At 45.0% G+C, this 13911-nt stretch overlaps 1 protein-coding gene across 2 annotated transcripts in view; it reads right to left on the reverse strand.

Moving 5' to 3' along the window:
• Positions 1–13911, reverse strand: part of Aco1 (aconitase 1) — a 57380-nt gene that overhangs the window by 12721 nt on the left and 30748 nt on the right. For both annotated transcript variants that reach the window (XM_028779188.1, XM_028779190.1), the window contains 10 exons: positions 11278–11347; positions 10979–11162; positions 10048–10187; positions 8152–8323; positions 7047–7147; positions 6080–6196; positions 4799–4958; positions 3397–3532; positions 2623–2707; positions 1167–1323 (listed from right to left, as the gene is read on the reverse strand). In XM_028779188.1, coding sequence (XP_028635021.1) covers positions 1167–1323; positions 2623–2707; positions 3397–3532; positions 4799–4958; positions 6080–6196; positions 7047–7147; positions 8152–8323; positions 10048–10187; positions 10979–11162; positions 11278–11347 — 1322 coding nt within the window. The remainder of the gene's footprint in view (positions 1–1166; positions 1324–2622; positions 2708–3396; positions 3533–4798; positions 4959–6079; positions 6197–7046; positions 7148–8151; positions 8324–10047; positions 10188–10978; positions 11163–11277; positions 11348–13911) is intronic.

The raw sequence follows: 13911 nt of genomic DNA on the forward strand, positions 1-13911 counted from the left end.
TACTGCAATCAGCTATAGACTGAAAACAGAAAACAAAGAGTGTCTGCACTGATCTTGTACATCCTTCTTCTCATTATTCCCTACACAACATTTATACAACGTTGACAGTGTCACAGGTGTCATGAGTGTCCTTAGGGGTGGCCTGCACCTAACATGAAATACTTTGTCATTTGCTATGAGGCACTTGAGTTCTAGCATACTTCAGTATCCCCAGAGGTTCCTGAAGTCAATGCTCTCTGGACACTGAGGAAGGCTTAGAATACTGTTCCTAACTCAGAGCCAACAGCACACATCATGCCTGAAGGAAGCCTTTGTCAACGTCAGGCACACCACTGGCTTCTTGTGTGTACAACACTGGATGCCAGGTCAGGATTATGCTCCAGGCTATCTAAAGTGAAAGCAATGCTGACTATGTAAAGGACATTTGTTTACAGATTTAAGAGCCGAGGCAAGAGGGCAGAATGATGCCGTGTCTGGCTGTGGCACAGTGAAGATGTGTACTAGGTGACGCAGCTTCCCCCAGCTCACGTCTCCCTGACAACACTGGGAATACTGAATTAGGTTCAAATACATCTTAGTGAGTAGGGATAACTGAAAATGTAGAATCTAAAGGCACAGAGGGTCAACTGTAGCTAGAGTTCTATTTCCTAAATGCAAATCTAAGGGATGGCTGCCACACTGAATCTCCTCAGGCTGGAGTGAGGATGCAGAGGGCAAAGCAGCACTTGGGACTGTGAGACTTTGAAACACCAGGAGTGTGCTCATACAGGGTGCGAAGTGGGAAGCCAGCCTCGGGAGGCCAGCAGGAGGTAAAAGCCAAGGACTGAAGAATACAGAACAGCAAATTGCTAATACGTTCAGACTTTATGTCCTTTTTGCCACCTACCACCCCCAATAGAGTTTTGCTTCTTCCTTTGTCTTTTGGCTGTATCCTTGAGAACAGTGAAGAGAGCTCTCTTGTCTCATCTCTAGAGTCTTTTGTTTAGAAACAAGGTCTCAGTGTGTAGCCCTGACTGGTCTGGAGCTCACTTTTAGAGGTCTGCCTGCTTCTGCTTTCTAAGTCCTAGCTTTAAGACGTGGCAGTATGCCCCCAAAACTAGTAACTTCCTTCCAGTCTATCTTTTCAATTCACTAGAAAGAGACGGTCACAAACCCCAAAATCTTACCCAAAGGTTCTTTCTCAAAGTCAATCCTGATGGTGCCTGCAATTGCATATGCTATTACTAGTGGGGGAGATGCTAAGTAGTTGGCCCGTGTGTTAGGATGGACTCGGCCTTCAAAATTCCTGTTCCCAGACAGTACTCCAACAGCTACGAGATCCCCCTGTGGGAGGCAAGAGAACTATCAGTTCACAAGACAGGCACTACCTAGACTTCTGTCGGGTCAGTTTTCACATGATGTGGACAAAGATGTCAGCCACCCTTTCCTCAGGTCTGCTACAGGGAGGAGGGCATGGAGGGGTACTCCAAGGGGAGATGCTCTGGGGTCAAATGCAGGGAGTAGTGGTCAGTAATTTCTGTTCTTGAGAAAATACCAGACAGGTCAGCATATGACATAATTTTTGCTGCAGGAGTCTAAGGCCAGGAGAGACTACCAAGAAAGGTCAAAAAGGTGACAGCTGAAGAAAACTACAGTGACAGGTCCAACAGTGCTTTTCAGGGCTATATATCTGTAGGGCCAGAAGCCAAACCAACTGAGGTAGTTTATATAAGGGGATATGTATGATTTGGAACCAAGTTTCAAATGACCAGCAGCAAACAATTTTAGAGCCCCTTGTCATCAAAACAAGCGTGATCTGAGCCCTCACCTGTGTGCCAGGCATGATCTGAGCCCTCACCTGTGTGCCAGGCACTGTTCTAAGCAGTTTACTTTTATTATCATCATTTTCAGTGTAGGGACCCTCAAGACACCCAAAGACCAAGTTCTCAGCACAAAGTACATTTATTTGCCCCAGCTGATCAAAGGGAAGGGAAGAAGGGACAAAGACAGGAGACAGGATGAGGGAAAGGGGAAGGGATATTTGTTTCGGTGTGTGTTGGGGGGTGGGGGGCACATGACAAAGGACTATCTCTGGATAGAGAGGAGAGAGATGTGATGCACAGGGAAATGGCAGTTTGTAAAGGTAAAGGGGAAGATAAAGGTAAACCCTGTGCTAGGATGAAGTGTTTAATTTTGATTGGCCATTATTAGGGCAGGCAAAGGGAGTTTTTGATTGTTGGACTTTAATACTTGGATAGCTAGACCTTGGTAGTCAGCCTCAGGAGGAGGAAGTGGCCAAGTAAGGGGATAGATAGTTTTTAATAAGGCAGATGGAATGAGGGAGAAGAGTAAGGTCTGGCAGACCCATGCTTGCCTCGCCTGGGCTGGCCAGTCCCTCCATTCAGCATTCTCTAAACCAGGTGCTGTATCATCTCCAGTGTACAGCTGTGGAAACCAAGGCACGGACCAGCTAATTTAGTTGCCCAGTGTTACACAGCTAGTGACTTCTCCTCGTTAACCTTACCTCTAAAGCATATTCTTAACCACATCCCATCCCAAGGACTGTCTTAAAACTTCGAGAATCTGCCACAGGTTATATGAACTCAGACAGGAGGTCTGCAGAACGCAGACCTCTGTAATTACCTGCGTGATTGCCTCGACCACAGGTTCAGGAAGGGGTCCACTGTTGCCAATGCAGGTCATGCAGCCATAGCCCACCACGTCAAACCTAGGTGTCAAAGCACAGGACAGGTCCGCTCAGCGAGCCCCTCTGCTGGAGTACTCCCGGAGGCCACGGGTCATAAAGGAATGGCAGTGGAGTGAGTTTAGGACAGGATGCTACTGACAACTTAAAGCTTGTAACACGGGATTTGAATGATTTAGAATATTTAAAAGTTGAAACCAGATGTGCCATTTAATGTCCCCATCTCCTACTACTGTGCGTTCCCCAAATCTTTTGAATTTTAGAAAACACATGGGGAAAGCAGCTGTTATTCAAACTAGCACAGTAATGGGAGAATATGTTTTGGCATCTAATCACTCATTTGCCTCGAGGGCTGAACGACTGCAGCCATGTGAGTAATTACCTCCATGCCAAAATGCAGACTCAACTACACAGCCCCTCCACCAGCTCGTGGTTCATCTCAGTACAAATGAGGACAGCGCCCTCTTCTGGGGAAAGGAGGGAATGTCACTCAGAAACCCAGGGTTGGCTCTAGTATGTATGATGAACTAGCACAACTATCCATTGGGCCCCATGCAGTTAGAAAGCTAGACTTCTGTCACATTTTACCTGTGATAAAATGCTATCAAAGTACATAGCACCAGATAAGCTCAAAGCTCCTATACACAGACAGAGATGCCAGAGGACGACCACAAAAGCTAAGGCATAAACAAAACAAACACCCTCTTCCTCACCCTAACTGGGATAGGTAAGGCATGACTCCACTCTCTCGAAGGTAGTAGGTGACCACGCCACTTCCAGGAGACAGGCTGGTTTTGATGTAAGGCTTCACACTCAGCCCCGCCTCTACAGCTTTCTTTGCTAACAATCCTGTGAAATGGTGAACAGAGACACAGCATGGGTGGCCATTTATTTATGTGTTAAGAACACATTAGGAAAAAGCCTGGTTTTTTTCCAGTTACATTTCTTGACTGATAGATCAAAAGGTCACTACCCAGGGAGAGTTGATGCATGCAGTAAGCCCAAATGAGTCACAGAAATAAAGCAAGAGGCAGACCTCTTGCTCTTTTAATAAACACAAATCAGCCTGGCACAGTGGCACACATCTTTACTCCCAGCATCCAGGAGGCAGAATCTCTGTGAGGTTAGACCAACCTGGTATACACTGCAAGTTCTCAAAAAACAAAAGCAATCAACTGAACAAATGAAAGAAATAAAACTAAGCCATTTAGGAATATTTTATAAAATGGGTTTTTAAAGTTTGGAGGGAAAATTATCTAATAGTACCTGTTTGGGTTTAGATGAAAATTGCAACTGGGAAGGGCTTTTCTGAGATACATAAATTGTGTACTGAATGACAGCAAAACCTAGGCGGCCTATAACAGACCTAGAGCACAGATACTCATAAAGCAGAAGACCAGAAGCCCTGGGCTCCTGAACTGTGATGGGAAACCCTGTACTCTGACTCCATAAGCAACACAGCTTTGGGAAGACACGAGGCAAAGAGGTGAGGGAGCAAGGAGACAAGGCCATGGCGGGCTGCTGAGGTTGCCTGATAAAACTGGTTCATTCCAGATAGGTATGGAAAGCTTAGGTGGCAAAGATGAACCCTAAAAAGGTTTCCCTTTGGCCCACTAAGAAAGAACTGTTGGCTCTGGTCCCTGGAGTCAAGGGGGCTCTCTAGGGTGACTAAACATCTGGACTAAGGAGCTCTTTTAACAGTGAACTCTGCATGTAACTATTAACTGCTTCTCAGCATTGCACAACCGGCTGGGCACACGGAGCTTGATTGGCCGGTGCCCTGTGCCCCAGTCCGGCTGCAACTGCCAGTGCACCAAGACAGTGCAAAGTTCACTGTCCAGGTGGAGCTTACGGGAACAAAGTCTATGACACAACAACAGGTTCTTCTTCTATTTCTTTCTTTCTCAGACAGAGCCAGATTCTAAGTGTTAGCAGAAATCCTGCTTCCTCTGCTTTCCTCTACTTATTTTCTGTGCTAAGTATAAAAGGAAAGGGTGTTAGACACTATGAATTTCTACTTCAAATGCTTTGTATTGGATGCTTCTTGTTGAGTAGGAATTTTCTGGGCCAATCAGTGTCTACATCTGTAAAGCGGCTGGAACCATTCGCACTCACCTGCTCCTAACATCACGGATGGATTGCTGGTGTTTGTGCAGCTAGTGATGGCGGCAATTACCACAGAGCCGTGAGCAAGAGTGAATTCACTGTTATTATAGATGAACGCCTTGTGGTCACTGTGATGGTCTGGAGCAACTTGAAAACCTTTAAATCCTTGCTGTGGGAGGGAAGGTTGAAAACATTACATGTAGTAAGAAAGAAATAGGACACACATGGTCTGCTATAAAGAGAAAAATATGCATGATCAAACTTCTCACTTTGGAAGAACTTTGATAGTAATCTTAGTGCCAACTGTGAACAGAACAAATACTTCTGTGAGTGAACTTTGAAATAGCCCAGCAAGTTTCAACTTCTCTTTATTCTTTTTAAATATTCACAAAGGTAGTTGTGAGTCCTGAATCTTGCTCAGCAATGAAGTTAATAGCAATTGCTTTCTCCTCTCCTGAAGACTAGGAGACTAAATCTACACACAGTTCAAAGTTAGCCTGCAAAGAACCCTAAATCATTATTAGTATGCAGTTCAGTGGGTATGGCCTGAGACTACTGATTCTGACCACGTGGAAGTTTGGAGAAGGTGATATTAATTAATATTACTTTCAATTACTCTGATCAGTAATGTAAGGCACAGCTGAACATCTGGTATAAGGCTGATGCCTTGTGGATAAAATCCATCTCAACCTCTCATTTGGGAGACACCCACTGAGCAGCAGACATCATGCTGGGAGCTTTGTGTGGTAACAGATTGATTATGATGCAAATCTTATGCTCAAAGGCACAGGCCAGTAAGGGAAAACATACATGCAACAATCTAAATTAAAGAATATGGGACCTCACCCAATGGGCTTCAGCTAAGTGCCATGAAGTTTCAAGTGAGGAAAGATGACTTCCTGCTAGGAGATGCTTGGGGCCATGTTACAGAGAAGGGTATCTGAGCATAACTTTATGGATTGAACAGAATAGGATGTCAGAGGATGGAGCAGAGACATGCACACACAGAGAGGTCAGAGCAAAAGTTCAGAGACCTAAAGAGTGTGTGTGAATAGGGCCAACAAAACTGAAGAAAATGGGTTTTCGTGTGAAAAGGATATGTACATAAACAGGCTGTGCATAGAGGGAGGCATGTGATACAGGGAAGCTGCTGGGCCCATAGCTAATGGGGGAACCACAAAAGTGTTTAGATAGAGAAGAAATGCCCTTGGCGCCAGGCTTCAGGAAGATTCCTAACAAGGTGTTGTGAAACATGGAACCTAAGACACAGGCAGAGTCCAGAGGCCTTACCTTGGCTCCAAGGCAGCTTTCAAAATCCTTTTTCATCTCAGACACAGCAACTTTGTCCTGAGGTCTTTTTGGTCCACTGCAGCATGGCACAACTGTTTTCAGATCTAACTCCACAACCTGTTCTCCCAAGCCAAAAGCAATTATAGACTTCATAAAGAAACAGCACAACCACACCAGAAACTTAGAGCACCCCAACAATAAACAACCAAAAAAAAAAAAAAATGCAGCCATGTTCTAAAACTAGGGAGCCAGCAATTCTCTTACCATGTGCAAGGTTAATTCCCCAATATTAAGATGGGTACAGGAGTAGCATGGGCTGGCAGGACTCTTTGCAGCTTTGGACAGGGTGGACATGGGCTACCTGCTCTCTTCCACTCCCTAGGCTGTAGGGTAGCTCACACACGGCTTTCAGGTTGAGATGGGTTTTCTACTGAGGGACGTACCCACAATCCATCACTGCAGAAAATAGTCTGACAACCTAATGAGTACTTTTTTCCCTTGACACATGAAAACTGGGACCCCCAAGTCGGTTTACTTTCTAATTGTGGCTGCTTGGAAAACTATGGATTCAGTTTTCCCCCTAGGAAATAAAGCAAATCACCGGATAAGCAAAACCACTGATATGGTTGTGCCTTTAGTTCTTTCCAGGACTGTAACAATGATGGCCTTGGCCTTTAAATAGCTCAGCAATTTTAATAAAGTCTGCCAAGCAGAAGTGTCAATCAGTAGGCAGGGAAGGGGGCACTCAATTCACAGAGATTAGGTCAGCAGGCACATTAAGAAGTCACTGTGGTGTGTTTATGTCCTTAACCTTCTTCTCATTTTTCACCCTTTGCCACCCTGTTCTGTCCCTTATAATAACAACACAGAAACTAATTTCCCACAATTGGACCACCCCTGAAAAAACAAAGACCACTGCAATTGGGACCTCAGAAAGAAGAAACGTGTTGGCTGCTAGCTCTCTTACCTGAGTGAAGTCTGGGTCTTGAGAGGAGTCATTGAAATCTCGAAACATGCCTACAGCCTGAAGATACTTTTGAATGTGCTTGACTTTGTCTTCCTCACGACCTAAGTGGCATCAGTAACAAATAAGCATGTTACTATTTCCTGGTGAAAGACTACAAGCTGAGAGCCCGTCTGCAGCTCCCTGTGAATATACACCAACGGTTCTGCTATCGGCCTCCATGCTGCTTCTCATCAGCACCATCTGCTGCTCCTACCCAAGTGACGTGGACAGAACAGATCCTGGCTCCACTTAGAGTGACACTTCCTTATCAGGAGGATCCTCAGCAGGAGCCCACTGCCCAACTCCACCCATGCTTCTGCCCTCAGCTTGCCACAGAACCTCTTAGCATTACTTTGTTGAAACAATTACTATTGACCTCGTACCTCTGGCTCACCAGTACTTCAGTGTGTCTGGCACTGTGCACTAAGGGCTTCAGATGAATTACTTCAATCTCTGATCCCATGAAACAAGCACCATTATCATCATTTACTAATGAGGACATGCTAGCTCAGGAAAATTATTAGGTAAATTCTCTAAGGAATACAGCTAGGACAAGGCAGAACCAAGAATCTGAATTTGTATCTAACGTCTAAAGTCTTAATCCCCAGTGTCATATCGCCAGGAATACAAGCTTGAGCCCGCTGGTGTTCTGAGTAAGCCAGCCACAGCCTTTGATTCTCCATCTGCTCCTTATCAGCCTTGGTTAATTACACAGCTCTGATTCTAGGTTTCCTCTCCAATTATTTAAGCAAGTAATCCATCAATCTACCCTACCAGTGTATGACGGGGGTACCCAAAAGGCACCCCAGGGACAACAGTTACTATCACTAAGATCTCTTGTGTCAATGTAAAGAAATCAGCTGAAAACCAGCACACACATCTGGGTTCTGGGGTACCAGAGAGCGCTCTTTCTTGGCCATCATAGCTCCATTTGACATCTTAAATTTGACAACATACTCTGTCTCCACAGAGAAGGAGAGAAAGTCTAATACAAGAGCATGGTATGGTCAGAGGTGGAAGGCAGGGCTGTAATTCCCAGTAGCTCTGCCTTGAGCCCTTTGCTTACCTGTCTGTACCAGGTACGCAATGCTAACTTCATCAACTGGGAAGAAGGCTGCTGTCGCGCCATACTCTGGGCACATGTTGGCAATCGTAGCTCGGTCAGCAATGGATAGCTGGGCCACTCCTGGCCCGAAAAACTCCACAAATTTGCCCACAACCCCAACTTGTCGGAGGTGCTATACAGTGGAAACAACAGGAACGTGTGAGGCTTGACAGCATGTGTTTAAAACACAGAACTACTTCTTTGCAATGCTCTCTAAAAGCAACAAGGCATCTAGAACTGGATCCCAGAATGGCAAAGGGACATCACTGAGGGATGGGTGACACTGTAGTTAGGGGCACTATACCAATGTTAACCTTAGTTTTGAGAAGGCCATTGTGTTGTGACATTAGGGGAGCTGGGAAGAAGCAGCGGGGACTCTACTCGTTTCCCAGTCAACGCTCCTATAAACCTGAGATTGTAGCAAATTTATTCTTATATTTTAAAAAGAAAGAAAAAGTGGCAAATAATGTGATTAACACCAGGGTCAAGTGTTCTAAATGACAAACATCAGAATGAAGCACAGGATTTGGGTAAATGATTTGTTTTTATGTAATGTATTTGTTTTTATAATGCCTGGTTCTATTTACCATACATTCCACAGACTGTGCATCTCCTGTCTTCCTCAGGAAGCCAGCTTCATGGACAGCTGAGACTGTACAGAAAGCCCTTTACACACATTTTAACACACTTTTGGGGTGAGCCCTGTTATTCTATTTTTGAAAAAAACTGACAATTTGTGGTGTTCCAATAAATCCAATTCTATAGTCTATAAAGATTAAATCAAAGAAAACCTTTCAGCTTTTTCAGCACAGGGTCTATACAAATGGCTTCTATATTATATGACTAAGAAAAAAAGTGTTTAAAATAAAGACCATGAAACACCTTACTTCTTATACAATTGCAGTACTGAAGTAATTTGTTTTTAAAGACATCGTGCACAATACTTGCTACCACAAACAATGTTCCATGGAAAAATTCAGTGGATGCTTTCTGTAAAGTGAATAAAAAAGGGGGAAGGGAGGGCGTTCCTGCAAGAGTTTAAGAAAAAGCTCTAATACTTTCCAACTAGTACATACATCTGTTACAATAAAGTAACTTAAAATCCAGGTGGGACCCGAGAAACAGCACAGTGGACAGAACTAAATTCCAAAGGTTATCTCTCCTCTGTACTCCACATGTGCCTTGACCTGTCTCATATACGCAGGGAGGTAAAAAAGGTAATAAAACTCAAAAGAGATCCATATACAAAGAATTGTGGCAAAAGTGTAAAATAAGTGTGGGAATAATTTTCAACCTCAACACAGTGATTATGTCTGGGAAGGAGAAGATCTTCTGAATCATAAATACATGCTAATTATAAAGACACATTAATTCATTAAAAATATTAAAATTTATTTGCTCAGAAGCAAATTTGGCAGGACATTATCATGCCTTTAAATCTTGGGGACAGGAGCCTGGTGTAGTGGCATACACCTTAATTCCAGCACTTGAGAGGCAGAGGCAGGCAGATCTCTCTGAGTCTGAGGACAGCCTGGTCTACAGAGAGTTCCAGGACAGCCAGAAATATACATAGTAAGACTCTGTCTTGAAAAAAAAAATCTCAGTGGCAGGAATATGAAAATGATTTTAATTTCTGCATACTTTATGTCACAATTTTTAAAATTAAAAAATAAAACATCTAAATTTAACCACAAGAATCACTTTCATCTTATTTTATTTTAATAGCTATTAACATATTGTATCCTAGCCTCTCTGTAGCACAGACTTCGTTGTGTTTATTCCCTGTTTGTCACTGGCTTTCTAAGGTGTGGAAGAGGCCACACACACACACACACACACACACACACACATCATTACCTTGGTAATGGTGAGCACAATGTCTGTGGATGTTACCAGAGGGTGAGGCTTCCCCATCAGCTTGTAGCCAATCACCTGGGGAAGCACCATGCTGATGGGCTGACCCAGCATGACAGCCTCTGCTTCAATACCACCTACACCTGCAGTGAACAGCACAGCAGAATAACGCTTTGATAGTCCTCTCTGTCCCTCAGCCACAGAGTCAAGAAGCCCAGCCAGCACGCTCACCTGGCATAGAGCTGCATTTCCCCAAGGAACACTCATTTTTCTCTATTCTCTCTACAGAGTGTGCCTTCCCCAAGGACCTGTACCAAAATCTCTTCTATGCCACACTTAATAATAGAGAGCAGATTTAGGAGGCACCATCGTTAACAAATGCCTAGTTGATTTTCACTTATACAAGTGTCCTTAAACTTAATTCAGTTTATTTTTCCAAGTAGAAAGTGAATGTCACTTCCAGGCACTGAAAATACAGCATTGAGTAGAGCAGACAAAGCACCTTCCTCTGTGACCATGCAAACACAGGCAGTGAGTGAGGGGCATGCTCTTGACAACCATGCAAACACAGGCAGTGAGTGAGGGGCATGCTCTAGACAGGCACGCAAACACAGGCAGTGAGTGAGGGCCATGCTCTAGACAACCACGCAAACACAGGCAGTGAGTGAGGTGCGTTCTCCAGACAGCCATGCATACACAGGCAGTGAGTGAGGTGCATTCTCCAGACAGCCATGCATACACAGGCAGTGAGTGAGGTGGATTCTCCAGACAGTCATGCAAACACAGGTAGTGAGTGAGATGCATTCTCCAGACAGCCATGCAAACACAGGCAGTGAGTGAGGTGCATTCTCCAGACAGCCATGCAAACACAGGCAGTGAGTGAGAGGCATGCTCTAGAAGAGTGTACATGACAGGAATGTGGGAGAAGACTCACCCCAACCAAGAACTCCCAGACCATCAATCATGGTAGTGTGAGAATCTGTGCCCACGAGGCTGTCTGGGTAGTAACATCCATCCTGATCAAATACTACTCTTGCCAAATACTCCAGATTCACCTGGTGAATGATTCCTGAGCCAGGAGGAATAATTCTCATGTTGCAAAAGGCCTGGGAACCCCACTAGGATTGAATAACAGGAAGAACACTGAAAACATTTTTACTTGGCCTGCACGCCTCTCCTCAATGTCCCTCCAACACAGAAAATCGAACAGAGAAACTGAACTCTGGTCCGTACCTTTAAAAACTCAAATCGTTCTCTGTTTCTTTCAAACTCCAAGTCTTGATTCTTCTGTAAACTGTCTGCCCTGTCAGAAAGAAAAAAACTAGCTGTAAAAACGGCAAGGCTTTGCATGTTACCCATCCTACCTGCTGGTGATGAGTCAGTGAGACGTCATCTGCATCTACAGGATTGGAGGCTAGTATACATCCCCCTCTCACCTGCTGGAAAACTGAGGCAAGCTGCAAACGCATGTTACAAATGACCTGGTTCAAGTGATTCCTCCAAAGCCCTTAAGCACGGTGGAAAAACATGGGCTGAATTCCACTGAAAGTTAAACGCCAAGTGTGACGCTAGGGACAAACTCAAGACATGTATGACAAGAGCAGCAGAGACGCATAGGGAACCCTTGCTTCTGCACCTGCTTCTCCTCTCTCTGCTGGACCACATGTGGGTCTGTGCTAATGTGTTCACACTGGAGAAAGTAAACAGCAATGGCAAGATCCACTGCGATCAGAATCTCCCGTCTTTCAGACGGAGGTTTTTGTAAAGGGTGGCTCTCCATGAACAACTGTAAACCCCAGATCACATGCAGAGGCTTACTCAAGGTCACAGTCACAGCTCTGCATGTTTAGCACACAGAAGGCACTCACTGTATACGGACTAGGAGGAAACACTAAGCAGCTAAGACCCAAGTCAAGTCCACTCATTAGATAATTACTATTGACATTACTGGGAAACAGCTACTACTCTAAGTGCTTCATTAATTTTCTCACTGAATCTCCAAAATGATATTCTGAGTTGGGGACTGCTAACGTATGGATTTTCAAGTGAGGAGACTGAGACAGACAGAAGTTAAAGCTGCCGGGTGCTGTGCAGCTAGACGTTGGTGAGATCTAGGCATCTGGATCCGTGTCTGCATCCTTACCCCCCACCCCACGCTGTCTCTTGCATCTCACCGTGTCCTCATCACAACCCGCAGAAGCAGCTGTGGTGGCACAGGCACGGGGAAGCTGGATGAGTTGTCATGGTCAGATGACCGATCAACCATGAGCTGTCATCTGAATCCCAGTTTGACTGTTCCCCAGTCTCCACTTTACCCTCAGCCCTTCCTTTCACTTACAGCTCAGCTACTGAGAAAGCAGAGGCTGCATTTTCCCTGCTCAGTAGGCTCAGGGCCTGTCAGGAAAGAGGAGGCAAACAAGGATGAAGTGTTACCACTAATTCTAGGCATGTAACACTGGATGTCATAGGAGTATGCAGAAAGGGCACGAACTCAGACCAGCAAAGCGTCCAGAGAGGAAATGACATCAAGCCAGGCAGAACAATGAAGGGAGCCAGCCAGGGAAAACTAGACAGACACTCTTGGGAAGAAGATGTGAACTAACGTTCCCTAAAAAAGCCTCCCTGGTGTTGACACTGATTGGCTGAGTAGAACCATTTGGTTGGACAGAGTTGGAATGCTGCAGACCCAGAGCTAAAGCTATCTTAGGCTATCGTTAGTTCCTTCAACAGCTATGCATTACCCATCTCTGCTTCTGACCTAACATTCTCCTATCTAGTGAAGCCTTTGGGATGTTTTAAGTTATTAACAGACCACTAGCTTCTACTGTTCGAGAAGCTAAGCATGTCAGACAACATCTATGATCATCAGCAGAGTTCCTGCTTTCTGAAACCTGCCTGTCTGGTATCTCTGCCAGTGTATACAGCAAATGTACTGGCTCACGAAGGGGTTTATGTAACCACTACTACAGTGTAGCATGCCATTCGGCGGCGACCCACGTCCATACTCCTAGGCCATGGGAACTCATACTTGGTTCAAGAATGAGTATCATAATCCCTTTGAAGTTAGAGAGCTGTGTTTTTATAGATAAAAACAGCCAGCATGTATTACCTCTCAAAACCACATTTAGTGAATATACTGACCTTGTCCCCATACTGTGACATCAATATTTTAATGAAATTAATTTCTGAGAGACATTACAGCAGGGATCTATAAACTCTAGCTCCGGGGCTGAATTCAGCTCAATATTGTAGAAGCTTCATCCCCAAAGAATGATTTTGTTTTAAAGATTGAGGGTGGGTTATATGACTGAGATAACATGCGGCTACCGAAGTCTGAAATATTTACTTCTGAACTTTGTAGAAAAAAAAAGTATTGATCTCACTGAGAAACTGAACGCCTGAGTATTTACATGTTAGAGAAAAGGAAAGAAAGACATGGAGAAGGGAGGGGTCCAGCTGGAGCAGAACGAGGCCGGACCCCAGTGAGGGCACCTCCGTAAGCGTAAGCAGGTCATTAGGACCCATGTGCCATTCCTCAGCTTCACCATCTCCCCGCTCCTCCGGAGGCCTCCAGCCCTCTGGCTCCTGCCTGACTCTCCCTGCCCTGGTGCACGTGCATTAGGAGAAAGCCCTAACATCCTGTCTTCCTTCCTGTATCTTTCTCCTCCATCTGTCCACAGGTCATCAATGATCTCCTCTGTCTAGTGCCTACAACTCCCAAAGCATTTCTCATAAACATTGCCGCAGTGAGTGTCTCAGCCCACTCGACTTACGGCCACATCACCACCGAGTCTCCTGCGTAAGCCCACTCGACGCACTGCCACGTCACCACCGAGTCTCCTGCGTGAGCCCACTCGACGCACTGCC

The sequence above is a fragment of the Grammomys surdaster genome, unplaced genomic scaffold (genome assembly GCF_004785775.1).
Source record: "Grammomys surdaster isolate TR1022 unplaced genomic scaffold, NIH_TR_1.0 347, whole genome shotgun sequence".
NCBI lineage: Eukaryota > Metazoa > Chordata > Mammalia > Rodentia > Muridae > Grammomys > Grammomys surdaster.